The sequence below is a fragment of the Oncorhynchus tshawytscha genome, linkage group LG19, assembly GCF_018296145.1.
Source record: "Oncorhynchus tshawytscha isolate Ot180627B linkage group LG19, Otsh_v2.0, whole genome shotgun sequence".
Lineage (NCBI taxonomy): Eukaryota > Metazoa > Chordata > Actinopteri > Salmoniformes > Salmonidae > Oncorhynchus > Oncorhynchus tshawytscha.
Window position 1 is genome coordinate 14,086,935 of NC_056447.1, and position 12,338 is coordinate 14,099,272.

The 12,338-nt window shown below is 41.9% G+C and overlaps 1 protein-coding gene across 1 annotated transcript; it reads right to left on the reverse strand.

The window, feature by feature from the left end:
- Nucleotides 1–1,727: 1,727 nt before the first annotated feature.
- Nucleotides 1,728–7,433, reverse strand: igf2b (insulin-like growth factor 2b). The gene is made up of 4 exons (XM_024379147.2): nt 7,221–7,433; nt 6,117–6,267; nt 3,961–4,142; nt 1,728–2,436 (listed from the first exon to the last, which is right to left on the reverse strand). The coding sequence occupies exons 1-4, from the start codon at nt 7,293–7,295 to the stop codon at nt 2,200–2,202; spliced, it is 645 nt and encodes a 214-aa protein (XP_024234915.1). The 5' UTR covers nt 7,296–7,433; the 3' UTR covers nt 1,728–2,199.
- Between the last annotated feature and the right edge of the window lie 4,905 nt (nt 7,434–12,338).

Here is a 12,338-nt window from a genome sequence, read left to right on the forward strand (position 1 = left end):
CAATCCAGGCTATTCTACTATTAAAATATTAATTTAAAGTAACTCTGTGGCAAATGAAAATGAAAAAAAAAAGAAATTTTTTGGTACAAAGCATCTACAAAAAGAATTACAAGTCAAATGGGAAAAAAGAGATCATACAAAATAAATCTGTCAGTTGAGCATCAGTGCTATGTATATTATTTGGACCAATTTTTCATATATATTTTTATAACAAAATAAATAATGCCTTTATACAGTGCCCTTATTTGTATTTCAACAAACAAACAAAAAAGCTTGGCGGCTCATTACGCAAGATACAGCTCAGACTAAAAGAAAATAACACAACGTCCCTGGAAACTAATTTTATGTATATATATACACATATATATATATATATATATATATATATATACATGTGTATGTATATATATATATATATATATATATATATATATATATATATATGTATATATATATATATATACATATACATACATGTATATATATATATATGTACACACTGTACATATATATATATACACACACACACACATGTAAATGTATATATATATATATATGTGTATATATATATATGTATATATATACACATACATATATATATATATACACATGTACATATATATATACACATATATATATATACACACATGTATATATACACACACATGTATATATATATATATATATTCAAGTATTTGTTTTCAGGCAAAAGCATGAGAATACTACTGATATACAATTAAAAATAAAATGTTAGTTGACATTATTGCTGTTTTTTCCCTTTGAATTGAAATTTGTGCCTTTCTTAAAAACTGTAGAATAATATTATAACAATAACGATGGACAAAATGTTTAACCAAAAAATGCCTATTTCGCAAAAAGCAGGAATGTCACGGTACCAGAAACTGACAGGGTTTAACTTTTTTTTTCTCCTTGAAACACAGATGTGAAAAGAAAAAAGAAATATGTCAATACCCCAAAATATTATCATCATTATCCCACTCGTTCTGTGTCCATATTAACGTGTCACTTCCTTCCAGAGCAGGCCAGGGTTCTTCAAAGCCATGACAAAACAGGAAGTACTGTCCCGGAACAAGAAGTCAAACTACTGTTCCAATCCAGGCGGTCCATAATGTCCTGTTATGTCCCCACACTGCTCCCAGTTCTCGTAGGGCCTTGGGGGCCAACGGAGAGGGGAGTGGGTCTCAGGTCCCCCTACCACTTCCTCAAGGGAGCTGTTAGCGCATAGTGCTAGCACGCACCGTCTTTTATTCTCCTTTTTAAAGTCACACTTTCCTTAAAACGGAAAGTTTTAATATTCATTAAAAGCGGGAAAAAAAACGTGCTTTTCAACCCCTTCTTCTCTGAGTCCATTCTAAAAGCTAGCACCATGACATTTTTTTAAGCTACACGTTCATTGTTCATAAAAAAATAGTGCTTTTTTTTTCTTTCCTTTGACGTAATCCGTGGCGATGTGCAATTTTGCAGACTTCTTTTTCTGCTTTTTGTTTGTGATTAAAAGGTGCTGGAACAGGAATCTAATTTTACAAAATAATTCCTTACAGTGTGGAAGTCCATTTATAGTTAGAGGTGCAAACTAATAACAAAAAGGACTAACAGAGAGATAATTTTTCTGCTTCGGGAAAGCGTTCTTTTATGCAAGCCGTTTCTTCACTTTCTGTTGTCTTCCACAAGGACAAAAAACATTCCGCCTGCTGTCCTCTTGACACTTGCAAGCCATAGAGCTCTTTCATCTTCCTTTTCTTCCTTTCTTTCTTTTTTTTTTATTTAAGGATCCACCTAAATTGCATTCAGCCAAATAGTTCACTTTTTGTTCATTGATTGTGTTGGTGTCTTTTGTGTTGGTGAATGAAAGAGAGAGCGCAAGAGTGAGAGTCAGGACAGGAAGAATGTGAACGTATGTTTGAGTGTCTGGGTGAGGGGGTCTAGGGTAGGTTTGGGGTCAAAAAGTAGTAGATGGGCAGGGGGTGGGTGGGGGGTTGGTTGGTTGGTTAGTTGGTGGGCTCGGATGGGATTTGGGGGTGGGCTGGGTGGGGGAAAGGTCAAACGAGGACTTGCCACAGAAATGACGTCAGAGACAAAGCTATAATCCCCTAGTCTTTTTTTCTTCTTCATCTCCCTCCAAACTCGTTGTCTGTGCAAAGGGCTTTCGATGGGGAGTTGGGGTGCTGGTGAGGAGGCTCAATTGTGGCTGACGTAGTTGTCCGTGGGGGGCAGGACTGGGGGAAGCTTGCTGGGCAGGGTGATCAGAGGCCGGTGGAACATCGCCTGCTCTTGGGCCTTGATCTTCACCGCCTGCCTCCGGAACTTCCGGGCCCTGAGGATGGCCGGGACGCCCCTCCGGAGCCGCTGAGCAGCCTTCCTCTGCCACGCCTCATATTTGGAATACTTCACAGTCGCATGTTTTCTTGGGACATCCTGTGGAGTTGGGAAAAAGAGGGAGAGAGAGTTTAAAGAATTGTCGTTACATTTGGAGCTCACCGTACCTTTGAAGGTCGCCGCTGATTCTGATTACAACGGCTATTTTCCCCTGACAACCCCTAAAGAAAGTTGTCAACAAGAGCTCGGCTCCGCCCCCTCATCATAATGTCTGAGGGAATGCGGGACACTATCTCAATGTGACCACACATTCATTGTTCACTAAACAAACCCTCCCCCAACACACACCTATCTCGGCAGTAAACACATTCCGGTGAAAAAACACTATCCCTGGCCAATTCCTTAAAACGGTGAGACTGGGAAATCCCCAATCAGAGGGGGAGGGGGGCTGTTTGTGTGTGTCTGCGCATGCATGCATATGAGAGAGATAGAGAATGGGTGGGTGGGGCAGAATTTATGCGTAACTAGTACTCCTCCTGAATGGCTTGTTTGGGTCATGCCACTTTGAGAGTACTCTGTGTGAAAGTGTCTCTTTCTCCCTAGACACACACACACATCAATTGCAGTTTATCTCCCCATTCACTCCCCAGCCTGGAAACATCTGGGCGAGAGAGAGAGAGCAGTCAACTCATTTCACTGCCAAGGCACGACTGGGGATGTGTCCCAACATATCCCCCTCGCACTCACAACACCTAGTAGACATGTACCATTAGTCTTTAACATACCTAAACAGTCAAATAGTGCTAAACGGTCTTAAACAGTCATTAGCTGTCCTAAATAGTCCTATCGCCACCTTATTTCACAACCAACTGATGTTGACATTAAATGGCAGTTGAAAGTCAAAACGGAGGGATATCTATCTATCCAGCCCTGAGGGGGTAGTCGTAAAGAACAGGAGATGAGAAGAGGAAGACATTTAAGAGTTTTGGAATGCTGCCCACAGTTGAGGTTGTTGTTCACAGAGTTAAAAAGCCTGCAGCTTCTTTTGAAGTTTTCGTGTGCACGCTTTTGACTTGATTCACAGTGACTGTTTCTCAGGGCTCGATAGCTATTGCTGTTTCAGTGAAGGTTGCCAAATGTATGCACATTTTGGAGCATCTAGTGTTCCATGACTAATCGAGGCACATTGCAAATGTTGAAAAAAGGAACTTGATGTTCTTTTGTTTGGGTTGTTTTGAAGGGGGCTGAATGGATCTGACCCTAACAGGCAGGTGTAACGTGTTACAACAACATTTTCTAATCTGCTCACTTTCGCACCAGCCGTGACCAACCTGCAGTTGAACCTTATCCGCTCTACCCAAATGTACTCTCGGGCCCTGGTGTTTTCCACCTCGGTCAGCAGTCTCGGAAGGAGATACTTGCTTACCACCGACTATTTTCGCAAGATAACACAACCCTCAAAACGGCTTTATCGCCACTCCCACAGACGGGGGCATACGGGTTCAGCATGCGGTGGAACGGAGACAAGGGAGATGTGGGGATAGATAGGGACACATACGGACAGGTCAAGGACAGAGGAGGACAGGTAGGGCTGGTTTCCTGGTTTTCCCATACAGGCCATACCTGTTTGATTGTGGGCACCATGGGAATGATCTGTAGAGAGGTGGCCGACACGTCCCTCTCTGACTTGGCAGGTTTGGCACAGTACTGCTCCAACAGGTTGAGGTCACAGCTACGGAAACAACACTCCTCCACGATACCACGGTTCTGGGAGCGTCTGCTGTTAGACCTGCTGGTTGGCCTACCTGCAGAAAGAGAGAGGAAGGGAGAGTGAGATCATTAGGAGAGGAGAGACTTGTAATTCAATTACAATGAAAGTGAATCAAGATAGCAGCGTTGGCAGTTTGGCCAAATCCATCAAATCCATGTTTCCCCCCAATTGACAGATCCAATTGGCCCACTTCACTTTGACCAAACACAGGATAAAAGGCTATCTGAGCCCAACTCTGACAAAAGTTGATGTTTGTTTGTTGGTGTGTTTGTTTTTGGAAGTGGTCATCTTGTTATGGTATTTAATTAAGCCATCCAGAAGTCCTTTAGTTGGTAAATACAGCAGTAAATACTCCTCACACACTGGAGAATATGCAGACACAACACAGCCAAGCACAGAGAGACATAACCGAGCACAGAGACGGGAGACACACCGCCAAGCACATACTCACACAGCCAAGGAGAGAGAGACAGAGACACACATAGCCAAATACAGACAAAGAGACACATAGATCTGAAACCCTCACTATTTGGGTGAGTAAACACACAACATGGACACTCTCCTTTGACCTTATCCCTTGCCAACTCAACAGTGGGAAAGGGGGAGTCCACATACAGTACATCTGAAAGGCTGGGGAAAGACAGGGGGAATGCTGATAGGGAGACAGAGGGAGAGGAACAGAAGACGAGAGGAAGAAATAGAATGGAGAGAAACACACCTAAAGACATTGAGAGTGTGAGTGCCTTGCATTATCTATCGGCAAAGAGGTAGATCATGCAAGGGAGGCAGAAAGGAAAAGAGTGAATGAGAAGATATGGGGGAGAAAGGTTTGAGAAAAGAGAGACAGAAAGGGGGGTGGGGGTATGAGAAGAGGGAGAGAGGTGGAGGGTTAAGTAAGACGTGGCACAGGGGAGTACTATCCATGATCAATAACGGCCTTGTTTTGAAGTCCTTCTTCAACCCCTACACAATGTTGGAGAAACCTCAGGAGAGGCCAGACCAGTGTTTCATTGCAGGAAGAGGGAACATGAGAGAAAAGGAAAGGGTGAACCAGAGGGGGGCATCTATGTCGGCCCAAATTGGATAATGACCTCTCTTAGCAAGCAGCAGCACAAAGATTTTTTTGTCAATGCCATTGGGTGGGAGATGACAATTTTTTTTTTTTTAAAGTGAAATTGTCCATGTTTAGTTTTTTCTGTCTGTGTCAGGGGGAGAGGAGAAGACGGGGAAGAGAGGACAGGAACCATTTCAGTTCTACATACTGATAACTGCATGTACAAGTTTTTGTAAAAATTCATTTTAGGTCAGCTAATAATAACAATCACATCATTGTTACTATATGCTATAGTCTAGATGAAGTCTACTAGAAGAGCAATAACAGGGCTATTAATAATAGTACCGTAGTAATCCTCCCTCAACCGAAATAATTGAATCCTTCAAATCTAGATCAAACGCAGTGTGGTTGCCTATAGCCTGGGAACATTCGTGGTGAGGTGACTGGTATGCCTCTTGGGTGCTATTACTTTCCCCCACGGAATGTGTGGTAAACAAGTGGCCCATTGTGTCGCATTGAGTTGTGTGTGCCTTCCCTGCTCGCCGCCCTTTCATATGCAATCTGAGGTAGGCTACAGCAACAGAATGCGTCCACTCAGTAGTATCGCAAAGGCTTTCGTCTTCAGACACATAGCAGCGAAACACAGCTGGTTGTGTGTGTGTGTGTGTGTGTGTGTGTGTGTGTGTGTGTGTGTGTGTGTGTGTGTGTGTTTGTTTGTGTGTGTGTGTGTGTGTGTGTGTGTGTGTGTGTGTGTGTGTGTGTGTGTGTGTGTGTGTGTGTGTGTGTGTGAAAGAGAGCGAACACAAGCATACCACATACAGTGGCAGACAAAAAAATGTGCTCTCTGTACAGGAACACGAGCGAGAGACAGTCAATGTAGTTGGGAAAGCCAGAAGAAAATAAAAGGGGAAACACAATGAAATAAAAGTTACAGCGGCTATAAGTGGAACCTACTGAAATAGAATCCTCTATCTTCACAGACGAACTGCAGCGCGTCCACCAGTTCTCCTCCACATAGCGTTTCTGCCGAGGCCACTTCAACGATGTACAGAGTAAGTGCCAGCGCAATGACCAGCACTCGATTTGACGAAGACATCATCTTGACCTGAGGATAGAACACAACACATCTCAAATCAAACATTCACTGCATACAATACAAACGGACAGGCTAATTGGTGGTGCCTTCCATAGCCACTGTTCAGACGTGTCGGTTAAATATATAGCTTTCAGAATCAAAACCCAAAAGTCAGATAATAAGCTTCTAATCAATATCTTGCATAAACGACCCTCACAAATAACCTACCGCGTCTTGAAATGTATCCAATATGATGCGTAAAACAAAATGATTATTTTTTACAGTTAAAAGTCTGGCGCAATTAAACATTTTAATTATGTGCTACTTTGTATTTGAGCTGTACTTTACGCAGTGATCAGCTATCGCCCTATTGCAACTCGAAGAGTTGCTTATTCTGTGGGAAAAGATACCATATCTCTGCTGAACTCTTACACAACCGGCTCAACAAGTTGCAAGACATGCTATTCAATCGGCAACCATCTCAATCCCCATACTCAGCATATATTCCCCCTAGCTCACCCTCTGGTAACGGGGAGATTGAGCTCTATCACCCGCAGGACTCGCCCCCTAGCGGTCTTTGAGGTCTCTCCTGTTTGTCCCGAGTTCAGCAAAGGGACGCACTAACAAGATGCGAGTGGAGAAGATCATGTTTCGGCACAACAGTGCCCAGAGTAAGGATCTTAAAAGTGACGGTATTGTAGCCGACTGAAATGTAGCTAAATGCAAGAATCAACCCATCTCAATATCTGCACCTTCAACATTCTCACCTCGTCAAGTTATTTATATTTCACCGTGTTCTCAAATTGTCCCTTCTCACCAAAACGCGCAAACACACAAAAAAAACAAGCTAGGGTAAAAGCCCAGGAGAGGTTGTCCCAGCCAGCGTATTCGATTACGCATGTTTTTGCAATGTAGAAATAATGATTGTTTTACTTGCATAAAACAAGCAGAAGAGCAAGAAGTGTTGGGTCTCCATAGATTACCTTCATTCTTGTGTTTTCCGTTCTCCGGCAGGTGTGGCAAACTGAGTGGTGTTCGTGTCTTTTCTGGGTTTCCATGTCAATTGGCAGTAATCTAACGTTGAGCGTTATTTGGTTGGAGAGGTTGCAGTTGAGTTAGTTTCCCAGTTGGTGAGGGCTATAGAGATGTTGAGTGAGAGGCTGTCCCAAAGACCAGGCGACAGGCAAAAGTTCTCAGGGAGAAGTATTATATACCAAAACCCGCCCCTTACCTCCCCCCCTTCTCCATGCCCACTCCCCGCGCATGTCTGAACCGACCGAGAGGGCTCGCGGTCAAGATAAGTGGTCCAACGACACTCTACGGAAAAGTGCAAGAGAGAGAGCGAAAGAGAGTGCGCGCGCGTGTGTGTGTGTGTGTGTGTGTGTGTGTGTGTGTGTGTGACAGAGAGACGGAGAGAGAGATTCAGTGATCCAATATGGAACAATTCCATAGTCATTTTCCACATTTAGTGTTAGTATTGGTAAAGTGGGACTCTTCCTGAAAACGAGCTTCCTGGAACACCTTACAGAATCATCCCATTGTCTCAACCCCCAACATGATACCATTCTAAATAGCTTAAGAACTCTAATACACTATACAAAATAAAATAACAATTTAACACAGAATGGATGACTCTTCTTCAAACATAAATTGTCCTAAGACCACATTTTTTTTCAGTCAATACTGGCAAATTGAGACATCTCGATTGGCCAAGTGAGACACTTAATGCTTTATTGTAACGGATAAATGAGAGAGTAGGCTGCAAATGGAGTGTACAATGGCTACTTTTTTGATAAGCATATGTAAATGTCAGGCGGCGATGGAAGTGAACAATACCGCAGTCACCTGAGGCAGCAGGTTTAAAAAGCACCTGTAGTTTCCTTCTATAGGTGGATGCTGCCAAGAGGTCTGTTGACTTAGCTCGTGACATGGAACTGACATTGACACTGTGGGAGCCATTGGCCAGTGTTGCAGAGGTCAGAAAAAAAGCAGAGACAGAGAGACACGGAGCTCTGCAATGTGAAAGTGGACTTTGATATCACCTGTGAATCTATGAACTAACTCTAGTAAAGGGAAGGACATGGTGGTTGAACAGGAAGATTTGATCTGCACAATGGACTAGGTCTGTATTTTGCTCAATTAGCTGAAATAATTCATATAATTCATTAAAATAATTCCTTTTAAATATATTCAATTTCATTTCAATGGCAAGTGAAGTTCCCTCAGGAAAAAAAATTGAATTGTTGTTGTTATCAGGGGGCAACCCAAACTCATTCAAAATGTAATATTGCGCATCGATCAGAAAGAGCTTCTTCTTCTTTTTCCAGCCTAGTTCCATAGGTTTTATCACACAGTAATTTATGACAAGCTGTGCAACAAATTAATTGAGTATTGTATCTGCACTGTGCCTAGGGCTCTACTATGGCAATGACACTTAAACAAGTTCCTTTTGTTCGTGCATCATTATAATGTTCTGTCTGCGTTCTCTGATGATTCTACCCTTCTAAATAATCATCTTAACAGCCATCAAAGGGATGGCAAACTTGGCTGACGGCTGATGTCATTTTGGAATATTATACCAAACTTTTCTAATAGATTTTTTTATGAATATTTCAGCATAAATATTTAATTCTAAACATCCATTTATTTTATCACAAGTTGTTGGTTTAACATCTAATTTAAAAAATAAAACATTGAAATGATGTGACATTACAGGTGCAATCAATGATGCCTGAAAGCATCAGCAATGCCCTATATATACATAAATAAATATGCATATTTTACATCCATAATTGTTTCAATACAGGCAAGCTAAAGTGTATGGACATAACAAAACCACATTCATAATATTCTCCCCAAAGTGTGCTGAATAAGTGGATAACATCATTGAAAATCTTGAAGTACTAATAACTGCAAAACATGAGTACTTACTTATTATAATATCATTATTAACTGTAATAATTGTCATGCAACTAGACTAAGGACTAAGTTTAAGTCCGTTTGCAATAATTTGCTTGAAATAATTCTCATTTGGTAGATGGGTAACATTTTCTGACAAGGTAATACGTCACAGACTGATATGTAATTCAGAGTCATATAGAGATGTATATGGCTCTGATGACACCAGCTTTCTGCATCATATTTTGATGATGTCATTGCCATTGGTGCTGTTGGTTGGGGATGAGTAAAGGGTGTACGTTCCCAAACAGGAGCGCGAGAGAGAGAGAGAGAGAGAGAGAGAGAGAGAGAGAGAGAGAGGGATCCATCAAGTACAATAAGGAGGGGAGTGGAGGATAGGAGGGGAGAGGATGGGAGGAGGTATTCTTCCTTCGAGACTGGTTTCCCTAGTGGCTATTACTCACTGGTCTCCCGAGTAGCGAAGTGGTCTAAGCCACTGCATCTCAGTGCTACAGGTGTCACTACAGCCCCTGGTTTGATTCCAGACTGTATCACAACCAGCTGTGATTAGGAGTCCCATAGGGCTGGGGTAGGCCACCATTGTCATTGTGGCGGCAGGGTAGCCTAGTGGTTAGAGGGCTAGTAACTGAAAGGTTGCAAGTTCAAATCCCTGAGCTGACATGGTACAAATCTGTTGTTCTGCCCCTGAACAAGGCAGTTAACTAACCCACTGTTCCTAGGCTGTCATTGAAAATAAGAATTAGTTCTTAACTGACTTGCCTAGTAAAATTGTAAAGAAGAATTTCTTCTTAACTGACTTGCCAAGTTAAATAAATGTTATGTAAATACAATTTTAAAAAAGGAATAGGAACAGGAATAGGCCAATGACATATATACTACCTGTCAATCAGGTCCTTAAGTCCTAGGTTGTGTTCCATTTTCCCTTCTCTCCATTTAATCCCTCTTGGATTTATCATGGATTGGTGTAAGAAATAGAGTGGAAACTCCTTCTAGCCCATGTAAACACCAATCCAATGCTTTTATATCCATTAGGGAGAGCAAACAGGTAGTGTGGGAAATCAGAAGACAACCCCTATGTTCTCTAAATATCTAAAGGCTAACTCCAGTTGGTTCAATCTATTGAACCAAATTCACTAGTGCCACATCTGAACAATGAGTCAGAGGATTCCCAGTGATAGTGGGTTAGAATCCAATGAGGGCCTCCCCATGTACACATCTTTAGACTGACACCTAGTGGCTGTGATAGGAATTCTGTCTGTAAAAGCCTGTGGAGAAAAGACAATAGCACTTTTTGAAAAGACAATTGGCCCTGTACTTTAAAAATGGGTCCTTCCTTCCTACTTTTCTTAAAGTAAATCACTACTCTGACATAATGTGGATTGGTGGAAGCTGTGTGGTAGAACCCTTACTTTCTCCTTTCCAATGGTGTCAAATCAGTGATTACTTAGGAGGAACGCATTTTTTAAGGATTCGAACAAGGCCCAGGTCCACTCACTGGAGCAGCAAACATTCTCTATAGTGGGTATTTTTTTAATGTCCAGCTCCTGTGGTAAGCTGGATGTAAAAATGTTTCCACATTGCTCCTCATAACCACTAAAACAGGGTCCAGTATTTAGTTATCCCAGCAGAGGTTAGGATTGGGTAGAGCAATCTGATCCTAGATCTGTGGCCAGGGGCAACAACTACCAAGAGCGCAAAATGTGTTTTTATTCGAATCTGTTGCCAAATGACTTGTTGCTCTTAAACAAATTAGTCAGAAAGCCCATACATATGGATGAGACCTAATACAGTATGTGGTGATAGTACATTTTTAGTTACTTGATGATGAATATTTTAACTTGTTGTTTGACTCGGTGAAAAAAACTGAATGGCGATAGATTTGAGGAGAAATCTTAAGTGGTTTGTTTGTAATGATTTACCAAGGCAAATGTTCAACATATCTTGTAAAAATAAAAAGAATGTGTATCCTACAATGACATTCAAAAACATTTCATTTCAATTCAAATGTTTAGTTATTTGTTCTCTGTAAATTTAATCTCAAATCATTTGTAAAACAGCCATTTTACATGCATTCAGAAGTGTATTGACAGTAGATAGTTGTATTGACTGACTTGCAAGCCTGATTTGTGTCGAGATCCCTGTGCTGACCCCTCCCCCTAGCGGTAGACAGGGGTACTCACACCTGCGTTTCTTGTAACCAGGAAGGGGGTAGTGAAGCGACCATAAGCCAACACCTAGGACCTCGTCAAGAGAGGTTGGGATCTCTTGGTGTAATGGCTCTGACTCTACTGAAAAATGTGGTTGTCCCATCTAGCTATCATGAATGCACTAACTGTAAGCCACTCTGGATAAGAGGGTCTACTAAATGACTCAAATGTCAAATAAAAATGTGTTGGGATGACAGTCTCCCTTCCCCCCTAAAATCGCTATATGCTGATACCTCAAGTCCTGCAAGCCCTCCTAGTCCAACAGACAACTGTTCACTTCTTTACATGATTCGTTACACTGATTACCAGGGTTGGGGTCAATTCCATTTGAATTCAGCCAATTCCTGAAAAATTGTCCTCATCTCATTTCCTCATTGCTTTTCAATGAGGAAAATTGGAATGTGACCCATACTCTGGCAATGGCTGTCAATATTGTGGCAAATTCTAAGACGATATAGGCCTGATGCATGTTCAACGTTTATTTTTATCACATAATTTTCACATTTCAGAAAGTCAATACAATTCCATTCTGTCTGGACAGATGTGAAGTGAGAAAACGGGATAAAGTGGCAAGTATTCTATAACTTGTATTTACATACTGTGATACAACATCATTAAATAGCTTATTAGGCTACACTGTATTTACCCTTTGCTAATGGTTAATTGCTATGTCGTGTAAAGTGTTGCTAAAACCTAAAAGCCACATAAGACATCAGCAGCAGCAGTAGAGGGAGACCTCGTCCCATCGTTCCCCTCAAACCTCCACCAATACCTCCAGCCCCTGCCTCTGACCCTCACACCCCGATCCGGGGAGCCTGCTGTGGGGGTAAGAATGATGCAGAGCAACCTGAGAGGAACATGAGTCCCTGTCACCACTGGTTTTAGCCCTGGTAGGGGCAGATAGCTTACAGCCCACCGACAAACCCTGTGTCAGGGAAGTTTCCATCACCTGAGAGACCTAGGCCAGAAGCAGCC

Excerpts from the sequence above, each read along its gene's own strand:
- igf2b (XM_024379147.2), bottom strand. The coding sequence starts at position 7,295 with ATGGAAACCCAGAAAAGACACGAACACCACTCAGTTTGCCACACCTGC. Across the intron at positions 6,268-7,220 it reads CGGAAAACACAAGAATGAAG|GTCAAGATGATGTCTTCGTC; the intron begins GTAATCTATGGA and ends TTCTATCCTCAG. Across the intron at positions 4,143-6,116 it reads AGATAGAGGATTCTATTTCA|GTAGGCCAACCAGCAGGTCT; the intron begins GTAGGTTCCACT and ends CTCTTTCTGCAG.